This window comes from Blennius ocellaris (assembly GCF_963422515.1).
Source record: "Blennius ocellaris genome assembly, chromosome: 13".
NCBI lineage: Eukaryota > Metazoa > Chordata > Actinopteri > Blenniiformes > Blenniidae > Blennius > Blennius ocellaris.
Genome location: NC_137662.1, coordinates 18403394 through 18419052, shown reverse-complemented (window position 1 = coordinate 18419052; position 15659 = coordinate 18403394). Strand labels below are relative to the sequence as shown.

The window sequence follows — 15659 nt, the reverse complement described above, 5'->3', positions numbered from 1 at the left end:
TATCTCATACATCTTACTTACAGCTAGCATACTTCACTAATATCTGGTTTGCGTCACATGTTTATGACCTGAGAACTTGTAAGTTAAGAGTCTTGTTTTGAGTAACATTAATTACACACTAATTTCTTCAAAAGTTTACATTACATTTCTTGCGTCACTGTTCATGTATTTCTTTTAATCTTGCTGCTGTTCACTAATGTGTTATATGTTTTTTGTATAATATTGTGTCAGTATGAATCAATTTTATTAGTTTTTATGTAAAATCCAACAGCATTTGGTTTTTTTCCCCAAAAAATATTTTCAGATGATAAAGGTTTTTTGCTGAAACTATAATACTTTTCATTCTGGGTCTGAAAAAGATGAATGACGAAGTATAGGTTTTTCTTTTCTTTTCTTTTTATTTACAATCAATTATTAAAATTCTGCCCCTTGGGTTTAAATTTCCATCTTGACAGCACATTGTATCGGCTTTGCACTTGTTAGCCATTTTTCATTCTACTTTTTCTGACCTGTAAACCAGTCGATCATAAATAATTAGAATCTGTGGTACCAGTGGCTGTCTCGTGCTGCAGCTGGAGTTTAGACGAGTTTCCCCTCACAATTTATAGTCAAGCTCGCTGCATATTGTATTGCTGTTAACACCTAAATAGCTCCACAGAATGAAAACTCGTCTATCATTAATATTGATAATTCAAAATCATCATGAATTGTACAAGTTCAAGTTCATGAGGCCCAAAGCACCTTACACATCTGAATTAAACTGAGCACCTGAGAGAAAATGTGGTTTGTGAATGTTACATTGCCAAAAGCTAAAACAGTTTTTGTCTGTTTTCCGAAATATGTAGGCCTGTGGGATGGTAGAGATTTACACAAGCAGGTGCCTCGTCATCTGGCACTGACATGACATGTTGGATGTACAGTAGTTGGAGATTTTATAAAGCACCGCGGGTGCAGTTCAGCAGATTTAAATGGGGTTACCTGGAACATCGCAGATTAAATGATCTGATCCTATGTAAGGCTAATTGGGAATCTGCTTCTTAAAGGGGGAACTGGTTCTCCTCATAGAAGACTGCTCATCTCACAGATTACAGCTTAATGACTGGCAAAATTAATCAGACCTCCAAGTTCACTCGACCATCTCTTAAGTGTAATTTGAAAGCGTCTCAGGGTCTCGGTAATCTGATAGGAAAGATCAAGCTGTCAAAGCCAACCCCGAGAGGAACCCATTGTTTTGGACTGCATGTGTGCGCAACATTTTGCAGCACTTTCATCAATATGCTCACAGATAAATGCTGAAGGGTGACAGTTGATTTGTTGAACACAACGTGCAGGGGAGGATGACTGTTTCACTGGATCTGATGATGCACTCAGAGCTCAACTATCAGAGCAACTTCAAGTGACTGTGCGCTTTTAAACGCTTTGTCAGTGGGCTCTCGTTTTGGTTTGTATGCCGGTTATTGCAGGCAGGTGGCGCCACTGCACTTCAATCTTTACAGCCAGAGCGTGCCACAGGCAGACGCCTGAACTTTGACCTCACCGTGGTAAGCACAAAGCATGCACCTTGTACAGAGATTCAGATTGCATAAACTGATAAAAACAGATGAACCAAATGCATTTTATTCAGGGTAAAGTACACACCAGTCGAGCATGGTTCAAAGTAACAAATTTATTATATTACTGCATTTTATCCGCCTTCCTACAACTGCAATGAATTAAATGAAGTTGTGTGCCCACTTCTTAAAGTTGCACAAATCTCATGTTTTGTTTTTTGTTTTTTTGCACAAATATCAGCAAGAAACAACAATCATTTCCATATTGATGGCAACAGAGATGAAGGCCACTTTCACATTATATAGAAATCTGCATAGTATTTCACAATGACATTAAAAAGATTACTTATTCAGCAACCAGACTCTAAAATTGTCACGAGTCCTGTGTAGTGACAAAGCTACAGTGTAACTTTCATTCGGGTCATATGAGACATGACAGACAGTTGTAATTCTTGTTAAAATAACATAAAAGGTGAAATATACATTAAAAAAAAAAATCTGGATCCTTCGGGTATGACATGTAAGTACATAAAATGATTTTTCCTGTTTGTGCTCCTAAACTTATAAAATATATATATATATAAAATTATTTTAAAGTTATTAATTTATTAAAATACATATCTTAAGTTAATATGCTTATAAACATGTATAAATCACATAGTTTCATAGGAATGTAAAAATGCAATGCTTCTGGAAAGAAACCCAAACTATGACAACTTGCAAACCTTACCAGATCAAGCCAAGAGCTCCTTGTTGAGTTTCTTTTAGTTATCATCATCAACTGAACATTCAGAATTAAGAGAGGACTTTATGAGACTGTATTGGTATTTAATTTCTTTAAACCACACATCAGTTTGGCATTGTAGCCTCTTTATATAAAGTATAATGTTTCTGTACTGTCAAATGTCCGCATCATCTGCACAGAAAAGTTATTGCAATGCCCAAAAGTCAAAAAATATAGTACACTAAAATATGATAGAAAACTTTCATATTGGTATTCCTATGCAAATTAACAGAGGAGATTGTTTAAAGCATATTAAAGCCCACAAGTCTTTCTATAGCTGGGGTTTCTTCAAAGACAATTCATTTTGATTTGGTGAAGACAAAGCACCCGCCCCAGCCAAAAAAACACATCACTTGCAGCCATCCAAAAACAAAACCAAAAAGGAAAACCCATATTGTCTCCCCGTCCCCAACAACCAACTTCTTCATTTCATGCTATTGGCCCGTGGGCTCAGTGCTGATTACTCCTTCTTCTGAATCGATGAGTAGTACTCCACCAACACCTTCCAGGCCTTCGGTGCCATGAAGCCATCGGGAGGGTTCTCCCCGCTCCGAGCCATGTTCCTCATCTTGGTTCCTGATATGAACTCAAACTCAGATTGACTACGAGATGAAAGGAAAGAGAGCACGAAGATAAGAAGAGTCAATATTTACACGTTATATATATTGATGGGAGGAGTAGACCTGCACTGAAGTTAAAATCACAGTAATTGACCTTTGATTGATTATTTATCACATCTCTATTTCTATTCTTCTTTTTCTGCGGCTAATCTTAAATAGGTTCATTTGACGTCTTTGCAACAAACACACTTGATAAGAAAACGTTATCTCATAACCTGATTGTGCTACAAAACCTGCAGCCTGATGTTTACTCACCGCTCCGGGCTGTAAAAGTCCATCGCTTTCTTTGTCTTGTTGTAGGCTGCAACCCTGAAGGGGATGATCTCCACCGAGGTGAGGCCCGGGGCCATGGTGAGGACCTTCCCCCCATGGGTGGGCTCATACAAGTCTTTCTTTGTCTCTGGGTGCGGCATGCCTGCAGGGTCCCGGCCAACAATGTAAAAGTTCGCTCCGGCGATCATTCTGGCTCTACAGTGCCACTGAACCTGGAGGATGTACGGTTTGACATTCAAGTCAGAAAGCTGCACTGACCAAACCTTAACCTCTGAACCATCGTCTGTGGAGGTCCCCCCCCCCCTCACCTCTGTGGGTCCGGCATACATCATTGGTGATGGGAAGATTGCAACGATGGTGTTGGCCGGTTCCAGGACGCCCTCCTCCAAGACGGCGGCGTGCTGCTTCATCCTCCAGTCCAGAGGCACGTCGTCGTCTTTGGTCCAGCCACCGAGCGGGTGAAGCAGGAGGACTGGGTTTTTGTATCCCCGCTCCAGCAGACGCCGCTTGGTGTCTTGCATGAGCAGCGCGTGGCCATTGTGGACCGGGTTACGCAGCTGGAAAGCGAAAATCGCGTCTGGGGTGGACGAAACCGAAGAGAAGGGGAAAAAAAAATGTCATTAAAATAAAGAAAATGTAAAAGCATGTTGTTTGTGTGCACTTAAATTAGTTGCATTATGATTTTGGACAACACAAAAACGTAAATGATGTTGTGCACTTCAGCCACAAACATGCCCACATGCCTTTTAATGAACTCAAATAGACAAACAATAAACTTGGCATTTGTAGTGTTTGCATGTTGATATCCTAGAGTTTCCCTACTCCACGTGAAAACATTGAAACCAATAATCATTTCAAGTTACCGGTAGTTATTATGTATTCAGCAATAGCAAATAGGTTTAACTGCCAAACAGTTCAAACATGTTTACTTTTAATCAGCCTAGAGTTTTTAATCTTAACTTCTACTTTTCCATTTATCATTCAATCCTATTTTTAATGTCTTAATCTCTGTTAATAATTCTCATTTGTTTATGGAGGTTGCTACATAAATACAGATAATCCTCATTCTTATTTCCCTTATTTGAAAAGGAGCTAATAAGCAATACTTGAGGCAAACATGATCATTTTTGTTTGTTTTATATAAATCTCTCGTACGCTGCCGGTGTCGTTTCCCCATTGTGTTGTGGTGTTGTTGACCGTCATTTACAAGTGTGGTAGGTGATAACCTTTCAGTTTTTGCTGCTCATAAAGCCAAACTGTAGTTTCTCCACGGGCAACAGAACACATCACAAAACCCATGCAGCTATAAATTTACCATTTTACTTTTTCATCTGCTCCTTTGTCAAGTTCGTCTGAAAGACAAAGGGTGTATTGCTTTCATGTCCGAAGTGCAGCTTTCACCAGCTGCAAAGATTCTATCATCCACTTTTAATTTTGGGTTGGAAGTGTTACTTTGTGAAGCTTTGCTTTCATGGCGGTGGAGTACTTCACTTTTCTCACCTGCGTTCATGTCTTTGAACTTCTGCTTGAGCTCCATCGGAGTGAGGCGGTATTGGTCGAGGCCGTCGTTCCATTTGATCTGCTCCAGCACCTCCAGGTCGCCACCTACCAGCCAGTCACCTCCTTCCATAACCATCTGATGTCAAACGCAGGACACGCAGTGTGTTTCATTAACTAAAATCAATGCCTTAAGCAACATTCTTGGGTTTCATATTCGGCTTTCTAGAACAACCAAAGGGCCTCGATGTCCGTAAAAGTAACTGGAATGAATTCAACTCAACTCAAATGAGTGTTCGCACTCAATGTCTAACCACCTTAATGTAGGGGTGCTGTGGGCAGGTGGTGCCCCACTGTCTGGCACATCGCTCCTCCTTGCGGTGGCTGTAGAACTCAGGGTTCCTGAGAATAGCCACGCGTGAACCTTGGTACTCCAGAGCGATCGCCGTGCTGCCGTCCAGTGACTCTTTGACCTCAGTGCAGACCGGCAGGACGATGGGGACAGACATGTTGATGGCTCCGCCTGCGACCGGAGAGGAAGGAGTGAAATGAAACAGAGTGAACCGCAGCACATAGGGTCTGACATTGTGGAGACATATAGCCAGTTAAAAAAAAAAAAAAACTTGACTCAGTATTAACATAACTAAGGTACAGTGCTAATAAAATATTAACCTATGTGCAAATGTAACAAAAATAAAATTGGCCGATTTGATTCAGAAATGTTTTGTTGGGAACCATAAAGAGAATTCAATTTTCCACTTTCAAAAGTTAAAAAGAATAACAGTAACATGATCATGAACGGTGTCCTATACAACAGAAACCTAAAACCAAAGATTAAATCCTCATTCAGATGTTGTTGCTCAATAGACATTATGCACACCACAGCACACTAGATGTGACGTAATTATCCCTACAATATTAAAGTGCAGAAGCAGTTATGGCCCGCTTTAGAATAAGTGACTTATTGAGATTGTGATGCACGACGGTCTGGGAGTCATTGGGGCTGTTCACACTCTTTTTTTTTTGTGTGCAAGTTCAACGTTCAAATAGCCCGAACAAAGAAAAGGACCGTTTGCACTTCAGCCCAGTTTGCTTAGTGGTTTCATTGACACAGTCATCATCAGGCAGACAGTTGTAAACAAAAGAGATGCTGGAAAGATAGACATGCAGACTTCATAACTTACACAGCGGCGCTTCAGGTTTTGTTGCATGTGATGCAATGCATGTGATTGTTGAATGAGTGAGCTGAAAATGTAACCAGTAACTGAACCAGTTTATAAAGGAGTCAAAAGAGTAGCTGGCTGGGTAAATCAATGAACAAAGATATGGTAAGGCCATCTTTGCCCGTCACGTAGCAGAGTTTTGGTATTATTCTATCAGGTCATAAGAGGACAGCGTGGCTCTCTCTTTACCGTCCAGCAGGTTTCCAAAGTGGAGGACTTGGAGGAATTCCCTCTCCCTCATGAAGCCCTTCAGAGGACTCGCCCAGCCTTCTGCCAAAACCTGAACCCACTGCATATCCAGCTGTGAAATGAGAATTTCAATTATTCTTCCACTTCGGGACTTTGATGGGACTCATTGTGACGCAAAGGTGTACATTTGAAATCTTTATATTGAGCAATAAGAATGTAGTTGCAGCGCGGAGGAAGACGACGGCCTCAATGTGCTTTACCATTAACATTAAAAAAAAAATTACAGCGGTGCGACTGTTTTACAATGCTGCTGCTGCTGACACACTGTTCAAAACTAAGAAATGTCAAATACAGAGGGAAAACATCCATCCAATGAAAATGCAACTAATAAGTCATGTGTACGACATGAGTGGCCTAGTTACTGGCTGTATGACCTCTGGCTCTGAGGCAGTTTGATAAGGAAAGCTTGCGCAATGGGCTGATTGGTTACCCTGGTGATGCTGATGGTGGGCAGCGCCTTTGCATCAGTCACAGCGAGATTCAGCCTGTTCTCCGGAACAAAGAGCTCGTTCACCTCCTCGATGATCTCGCCTGGGACAATATTCTGTGTGAGCGCGGAGAGAGAAGAGACGTTACCACGGGAGACGTTCATAGTTTGGAACGAACTTTGTGACGTTCTCGTACGGCAGAGCAGAACAGAATGCATGTGTAACAAACATATGGCAGATCTGGTTTGGTTGATGTTAAAAACTGTTTATACCCTTCTTTGACTTTTTGGCGGAGACAGGCTACAGTCTCCCAGTCGTACGCCGGATGACAAAAGGTGGATGCATTATCATTTGCTGCAGTATAAATCCACACAATTTGACAGCATGCAGGGAGAAATACGCCATAAAATTTTTCAATAGCACTCCTACTTCTTTTTATAAGTCAGTGTACTCAATATTTCTACTTCAAATATTTAAAAATTTTTTACAGCCAGTAATATAACTTTCTTTTTTTGCTTAAGTGTTACGTTTCCAATGTTATTTGTCCATTTCTTACTACTTTTATCAGTCACTCACACATTCAGCACAAGATGCACAAAACACAATCATTTTCTGTGGAATTTTTGTGAAACACATTAAAATATGTTTTAATTATTACCACAAATCCCAAAGAAAAACAAATCCAATTGGATTTTCATTTTGTCCATACTGCTCTAGAAACACACTTATAGCCTTTTTGTGTAGCTTTAAATTCAGTTTTCATTCAAACAATATGGAAATAAATATCAGTTCTACAATACATCCCAGGAAATAATCATCCCTCTGTCTACAATGATATTTCTCCTTTCTGTCTATCTTGAAGTAGCGCTCACACACCTTAAATGAAAGGTTTATTTTATTTTACTGAAGGACAAAGTATCACTTCAGAAACTGTAATAGTGTTACTACATTATTGGTGTGCCCATATTTATCCCCTTAAAAAACACTGACTCACTCCCTGCTGAAATCAAACATTGGCAGCCTTGCTGTTATTTCCACGTTGGACATTGAAAATATATTGAGATACAGTTGGAGCCTGGCTTGATGCTCCTAGTTTTAAGACTGTGTGTCATCAGAAAAATTTTCCCTCCTGCATTGGTTGACTCTCAATGTGGTTAAAGCACCTGTCATCTCATTGTTAGAGCTACCGTACATAAGCGTTATGCTTTTACTTGTTTACTTTATCTGTGGCCTTACCTTCAGCAAACTTCATATCTTCTCAGCAGACTGTGTGCATCAGTGATTGCTGATTTTGTTTTATTATTGGAAAAGCCAATGTATGTGAAATCATTCTCAAAGTCACACCTGTTCTTCCCATTTGACTTTTGTGATTTAGATAACTGAGAAACACGACACATCCTAATGTGTACTTTCTTTCACTGAGAGGATTTATTATGGCTGACCACATTTTCAGCATCAATAACCCTATTCTTTGACACTTTGCACCGCTAAGAATGTGTGTTAAGTGTGTTTTTCCTTCATGTTTTCCACAGTGGTGTCGTGGTTAGCACTCCCGCGTCACAGTGAGATGGTCGTAGTTTGATTCTCTGTGGGGTTTGCGTGTTTCTCTAGGCACTGTGACTTCTGCAAACAGTCTCAAAACAAAATAAGTGGCGAATCTAAACTGCCCACTTTATGTGACGGTGTATTTTATACAAGTACTATGAAGGAGAATGAAATGGCCCTCTCTTCATGTAACCACACAGACTTGCTGTTAAGATCAGGGCTTTCTGGGGGCTACAACGTCACTTCCAGGACCTTTTGTTCTTCTGCTCATTTAGTTTTATTAAAAAAAAACAAAAAAAACCTGGCTGTATATTTGGGGGTTATATTCCTCTGCAGCTGAACATATTTTGAGCCAATCAGGTGGCTTTCAGATAGCATTAAATGACAGATAAGTAGTATTACATTCGATCGGCCTAAAACCTTTGCACAGTACTTAACTAACATGTAATACTGCATGCAAATGCTGTAGTTTAAAAAAAATCCTTTTGAAGAAAGCAATCCACACATGAATGTTTAGACATTTAATCCTCTGAGATTACCTTCGCAGGTTTTTGAAGAGGCGTCCTTTATGTTCTATACATTGAATCATTGGTTTGAGGATGATCTTGACAGGTCCTCCTTGATTATACTGAACTTGTTCAGTGGCTGAAGCTATTTACTCAAACATATTCTTATCAATCTTTGGTCTAACCAACCTATTGGTATTTCCATATTCATATTTACATGGCTTACACTGAGACTCTTTGCTAAGGCTGCACAGCTGAGCAGGAACAGTGTGCTTCTAAAATCCGACATTTACTGCTTTGTGTGCAGAAGGAACAAAAAAAAAAAGAGAAAAAGAACACAAGTTGAACAGTGGTGCAAAACAAAGTTTGTTGCGGGTACCTGGTCTATGAGTAGATCCATCACTTGCTTGAGACATTCATTCACAGAGAGCTCCCCGGTTTTCAGAACGAGGTCTGCTGCCTCAGGACGCTCGTAATCTGAATCGATCCCAGTGAAGCCTGACAGAGGAAAAATAAAATAAACAAAAGAAAACGTCAGAATGACCAGCGTGTTTACTCGAATGAGTTACGGCATAAGCAAAGTACAGACGCAGGAGGAAAGTTTGGTCTTGATGACCATTGTCACACAAACCTTTGATCTCTCCAGCACGGGCTTTCTTGTAAAGTCCTTTTACATCCCTGCTCTCGCACAGTTCAAGAGGAGCGTGCACGAAGACTTCAAAAAACGGGAGGCCGGCATTTACATGGATCTTCCTCGCCTCGTCACGATCCTACGGGAGAAAAAACAAATCAGAACCATAAAGTTATTACACTTATTCATTACTTCTTATCATATTCGCTAGATCAATAGGCAAAGATCCCAGTGATTGACGAGCTATTAAAAAAACAGCGCCCTACAATGTCGTCTCACCTTGGTAAAAGGAGAAATGAAACTGGTGACACAAACAAGGCCGGCGTCTGCGAACAGTCGGGCCACCTCAGCAACACGCCGGATGTTCTCCTCGCGGTCTTGAGACGAAAAGCCCAGATTCTTGTTCAGGCCGTGGCGAATGTTGTCCCCGTCCAGCGAGTAGCAGGGAATACCGTGGGACACGAGGCACTCCTCCAGGGCGAAGCCGATGGTCGTCTTCCCGGCCCCGGACAATCCTGGTCGGAGTAAGCTTAGTCAACAGCAGGGTTTACACTGGCGTGCACACTGGTGGGCACACTTGAGGTGCGGCTATGAGATTTGGATTTAGTGAGCAGACGTTCAGATGGTAGCCTGATCACACTCTGAATCTCACTGGAAGTCATTCTATGTTGCAGAAGAGGAGGAAACGTCGTGTCTGAGAGGTGGGAAATGCAAAGAACTCACCAGTGAGCCAGATGGTACAGCCCCTGAAGCCCCCCCTGGTGCCCACAACCTGCCCTCTCTTAGACCGACTGACATGATGAGCCTGGTACACCACGTTCGTCGACCTGTTTACATCCTGAAAAATAAAGGCAAAGAACAAAATGTAAAAAAAATAAACAAATTGCAGAGAGTTGTATAATGCAACAGTATGGTTAAAGCATTTTAATGCGTGTTATGATACTGATATAATAATATAATAATTACAAAAATATTGTTGGGTTTTTTTTCATAACAGGGCTGCTCAGGAACTTAAGTTGTTAACCCTGTTAATCAGGATGTTAATAATCCTTTTCACCACGTCAGCACCAATAGACACACAGCTCTCTGGCTTTATGTGTGGAAGATGCAAATAAGAGGTTAATGAACTCATGAATGGAAACTTGCTCCACCGGCACGTCAGCTAAATGACAGCATGACAAAAAATTTATAGAGGAGATATATGAAAAGAAGGAGGCGTGTGACGTGAGCTAAAAGGGGGACAAAGTGTGACAACAAGAATTCATCTTGACGCTTTGGTTGACACGCGTACATAAAAGCCTCCTGGCAGTCTACTGCTCTGCTGAAGCTTTGTGGAATTGCCGAGTAATTAATATATGGGACATAACTGGTTTTACAACCAGATGATCCGTGTTGATTCATCTCTGCTGCCTCCCATTAGAAATATGCGCACAGACATATTTTCTCTTTGAAGCTTTGGTGCTTTTGTTTCCATGATTTCAAACAAAAGCTGCAAAAGTATATCGACGTATCAATGAAAATGAGCGGCTATCATACAAAGCACCCTGTTGTGTCCCATTGGCAGAATTAGATTTAACCGCGTTGGAATCCTACGTGTAAAATATCACGTTTTAAATGACTCTAAGCAGCCGGGCCGTGGATAAATGGGACTGTATTGACTTGTGGAGGGGAGGGGTGGTGAAGGCAGTGATGGAGGGAGGGAGAGGACTGACTGGACAATGTGGCCAGTGTGCTGCCTGCAGCCCAGCGATGATGTGGCAGTGCTCGTGCCCACACGTTGGCCCTCTGCACCCAATCTCCCCACATCCCCACATCCTTATGCCTCGGACCTGTTCGCCCATTGGGACAGTAGCTTTGCAACACCAGAGCCGTCCAACGCTGCCACACGCTGACACGGCGTCAACGATGTACAACACACACACAATGCAAGGCGTGGACCGATTGTTTTTAAGATGCCTCTTGTTCCACCAGAGCCTCTCCGCTGACATCATGATCATTTCCATCAGCTCAACATGTATTTCAAGTTAGTCGATGAACTCACGCCACTTTAACATCAGCCCTGAGCGTATATATTTACATTTATTTTCACGTACCTAATCGTGTTTTATTCTTCCCTTTATGATTCCTACATTTGCTTCAATAGTTTCTATATTTGAAACACGTTCGGGATTGGTTTCTCTCAACAAACATTCTGAAAACTCTTATCAGCATGGAGTTGAAAGGCCTTACGTAACTCGTTTCCACTTGTTTGGAGTTCAGCTTGTGTTTTCTTTTTTTTTTTTGCCATCGGGAAACCACAACAGATACAATGCTGATATCAGGCCCGGAGTAACGTCTCAAGGGAAGTCACATGTACACACAGTAACAGAAAAACCAATAGCGCTAGAACAAATGGCACATGTCCAAACAATCACTACATAAATTGGTTTGGTAAAACAATTCCATCAAATGGTGCATGCCTTCATTAAATACAGATTTGTCTAATACTTATCAATTCACCAAATATAGCAAACGATTTTCTATTCTATGTGAACACAAATACCAAAAACTGATTCAAACAAGTGACCGATTGTGAATTGTTATGGTTAAACCGATGCAACAAAGTGCCTATGATAATGCAGACCTAAACTCTGCAAATTCCACAAATCCCAATTAAAGATGCTATAACAGTTGACGTACAAAGCCAGTGGAAACCAGTTCTACAATGTGTGTCTATGCTATGATGCGCAATGTTGTTTCGTCGAATCGTATTAGTCAATAAGCCAAAGAGGGCAGCAGGCATTTCTTCGTAACAATGGGTCTCCTACGTCGCATACCTTCATTAATTAAATTTTATTTCTGTGGTGTCAAATACAGCACAGTCATTTCAAAGCAGTTTAACAGAGAGAAAAACAAAATTGACATGAGTAAGATTAGGAGCTGGTTAGAAAGGAGAATTCTCTTTTAACTGGAAGAAACCTTTGCAGGTTGAGGTGAGGGGCAAGAAACAGACAGAGACAGAAAGCAACAAGCAAACAGAAGCAACAACAAAAAAAAAAACCCTGCGGAAATGTTCCATCATCATCCATTAAATGTGACTCAAACATATCAAAATGAGTGCTGATTCGACTTGAATTATGACAAAATTTACACTTGTCAAACTTGTCAGGAAAAACAAGCTTATTTGTTCTGTCAAGCCAAAATTAAAACGACAAGCGGGGGAACTATTTCGCAATTCTACATCAAACATGTCCAAACAGTTGCTGACAAAGCTGTGTGTGGTTAAAAGTGTGTCACCACGGTGAGCCACACTAGATTTCCAACTGAACAAGATGACACAGGGGATGTGAGGGGGTCATTTTGGTGGGACGCTGTTCCGGTATTGCATAGGGCTTAACGTCGCTCGCCTGGTTTTCTTTGGTGCCTCCTCATATGCTTCCAGAGTGGAGCTGCATTCCTGTGCAGCATCAGTGTGCCTCCTTGCCACAGTGGCTCCTTTCTCAGCCCTCTCTGCAGACCGGCCTGCCTTCATGAATGGGACAAATTGACGAGGATATCATGTCTGCAACAACTGGTCCATTCAGGGCCAAGGTCCCACTGTGGACCACCACACCTGGCAGTGCAGGACAATCCTGGGACAGATCTAGAGTTCCTATACATGTTTGGGTACACTTAAAAAAGAAAAAAAGAAAAAAGAAAAGGAAAGAAAACTGAACACAAAGCTGTATTTTCTACTGTTTTCCCACATTCACGGTCACACTTGGGAAAAAGAGTTGATCATCTCACACACTTGGCTTGACTTTTCAGTAAAACCTTCAGAGGCTAATCTGATGACATCTTGAATTTCACTTGCCCCCCTCCCCTCTCTCTCTCTCTCTCTGTCTCCCTCTCTCTCTCCCACCAACACCCGTTATCCCCGTGTTTTTTTTTTTTTTCTCTTCTTCTTCCCCTCCTCACCGTACGAAGCTTCTTCACCCCGGACATTTCGCTCTCGTCACGCCGCGGAGCAGCACTCGAACACCGGCTTCGGGAAGGCTTGACGCTCGCTGTGGGGCCTGGAGGTCTCCGGGAGTCCGCTGATCGCTCGGACCGCAACTGCCTAACTTCGGGCTATGGTAATCGGGGGAAGGACGGACGGCTGGGAGTTTTAAAAGGGGACTCAAGACACGTAGCATTCCGCTGGCCCTGCCTCCTCCGCCTCCTCCTCCTCTTCCTCCTCTTCCGACGTCCAAACGATCTGCATAATTTACCAGTATGAAATGAAGGGAGGAGCTCAGAAAACTGGAAGGACGAGGTTCCCCTCACGCTCTCTCCTCAACCTGGTTATAACAGATCAAAATTAACTTTTTCTATTCAAATATACATTTATACCGCAAGTTGTTTTTGCAGCCGTCTTCAGCTCTACTCGTAAGCGCACCTCCAGCTCGGGTTTCCCAAACACCCACTGAACCCCTTCAATACACAGTTTGCGTTATTCTGCACTATATAGACAAGTTCTTTCACGCCAGATAAAACTGGTTTTATGAGGTCATCTACCAGGAAAACGATGGATTAAAAGATTAAAAAACGACACCCCTGCCCGATTCTTTAAAACCCTTTCGCCACTTTCCACCTAATGAAACTTTATCTAGAGCTACAAAACATGTAAAAGCTGATTTAAACATTATTTTTTAATGTATATTTATTTTGCAATTTGGCTTGTTTTGTCTTTGCCTTTACATTCTCACTTATATATTATATAATATATATAGTTTATATAATTCTACCCTTTTTAACAACTTAAAAAGTGGCACACAGAACAATTTTTTTTATATAAAAATCTGAATAAAGCATGACAAACAAACAAATGTGTTAAAGCTGCATTGTACACACATCATTCATGCATTGTTTGCGTGGAGTTAGAGACTATGAAGAATAGCATAAGGAAGTCATACCCCAGTCAATACTAACTTTTTAACTGGAAAGATGTTCAATAAAAGATGTTCATATCTTCTGGTATCTTTTTTGAGAATACTGTAAGCTGTATCTAAAGTTCACAATTGAACCATTTCAGCTGACCATTATATTAAATATTAAAATATTTTCATTTAGTTATTTTATCTTTTCATGTTTTCTTTTGCAAATGTACTCGTTGTAGTTGTTTTGTTCTTTTTCAATCTAAATTTTTCGATATTTTTTTTCTTAGCTGTTTTGGCTATTTTTCCCTCTTTAAGATGTTTTATTTATTCCAACCAAGCCTCGTCTACACGGCAATATTTTCAAGTGAAAACCGAAAACTTCCATTGCGTTTTGCGTTCAGAGTCACTGAAAACGCAACTTTTGGAAAAAGGATGAGACACATGAAAAAATATTAAATACCATGAAATACTTTGTGTTTGACATTCGTTGTATTTAAATATGTGATAATCAACTGTGCTTTTTTTTTCTTAGCAAAAGAGATGAAACTTCTGAAATTCTCTCAGCTAAAGTATTTTTCTTCAAGTTGATTGTTTGGAAAAGCGTGCCTATTCACACGTTCTGCAGCACTCATGCATGCATGTGCTCACAAAGTCACACTCAGTCAGAGCTTTGCTTTGGTGGTATTTGCCTGCTGCGCCTTGGATCTGTTGGCTCAGGTCTCAGTGTTGTTATATTCCTCTTCACAACAGTGACAAAATATTAGTGTGATGTCCAGTGGAAAAAAAATCAGAAACGTCTGTTACTTTTTGTGGAAAATTCAATTACTATTTAGGTCATTTCAGGGCCAGATGTGGTGCTCTAGCTTTCTGATTTTTGGCCCCTGGGCCATATGTTTGACACCCCTGTTATTAATAATTAGCTTCATGACTAGTTTGAGTATTGTTTGTGTATTGTTTTAAATGCATGAACATATCCTGAATAGGACTCAATGAAAGCATTGAGAATATATTTGAAAAGTTTCGCTGATTTTGTGCAGACAACGCTTTGCCCATGCACAGTTATTGGTTACTTTCTATTACATGAACTTGGAAGGATGTTTTGTTTTTAAGGGCAAAGGGAGCAAAGCAAGCAGCAGAAACAGGGAATGAATGCTGAAATTGACAAATATGGTCTCCTTCCCCAGAAACATTTATAAACCAGTAGCTACAAAAGAAATTCAAATGTAACTTGGACAAGCAAGTCATGCATTACATTTGATTGTGTTTCTAAATCAGGACACCTTCATAAAGTCACCTGTACATTTGTAACATGGTAGTATTTCTGTGAGACATTAGCTGAGCTGTGACAATATTTTAAGTTACACTGATTCAGTTCTTCTGAAGTTACATCAGTTCATTTGAAGTCAAATGGAAAAAAAAAGTCGAAATGTCAAATCACCCACCCCTGAACTTTGAGAAAAAGAATTATATCTTCAA

General features: G+C 40.7%; 1 protein-coding gene across 1 annotated transcript; it reads right to left on the bottom strand.

The window, feature by feature from the left end:
• Nucleotides 1-1646: 1646 nt before the first annotated feature.
• LOC308138260 (bifunctional 3'-phosphoadenosine 5'-phosphosulfate synthase 2-like) lies at nucleotides 1647-13430 on the bottom strand. Its single transcript, XM_080507334.1, has 12 exons — nucleotides 13243-13430; nucleotides 10030-10144; nucleotides 9586-9821; nucleotides 9307-9445; nucleotides 9055-9173; nucleotides 6627-6740; nucleotides 6137-6248; nucleotides 5042-5247; nucleotides 4728-4863; nucleotides 3536-3804; nucleotides 3210-3439; nucleotides 1647-2936 (listed from the first exon to the last, which is right to left on the bottom strand). Exons 1-12 carry the CDS (start codon nucleotides 13267-13269, stop codon nucleotides 2795-2797), a joined length of 1845 nt encoding a protein of 614 aa, XP_080363460.1. The 5' UTR covers nucleotides 13270-13430; the 3' UTR covers nucleotides 1647-2794.
• Between the last annotated feature and the right edge of the window lie 2229 nt (nucleotides 13431-15659).

Bases quoted from the DNA above. Each gene is read 5' to 3' on its own strand.
- LOC308138260 (XM_080507334.1), bottom strand. From the start codon at position 13,269: ATGTCCGGGGTGAAGAAGCTTCGTACG. The intron at 9,822-10,029 runs GTGAGTTCTTTG...TACTCCGACCAG, and splicing joins CTGTACCATCTGGCTCACTG to GATTGTCCGGGGCCGGGAAG. The intron at 3,805-4,727 runs GTGAGAAAAGTG...CGTCCACCCCAG, and splicing joins GTTCAAAGACATGAACGCAG to ACGCGATTTTCGCTTTCCAG.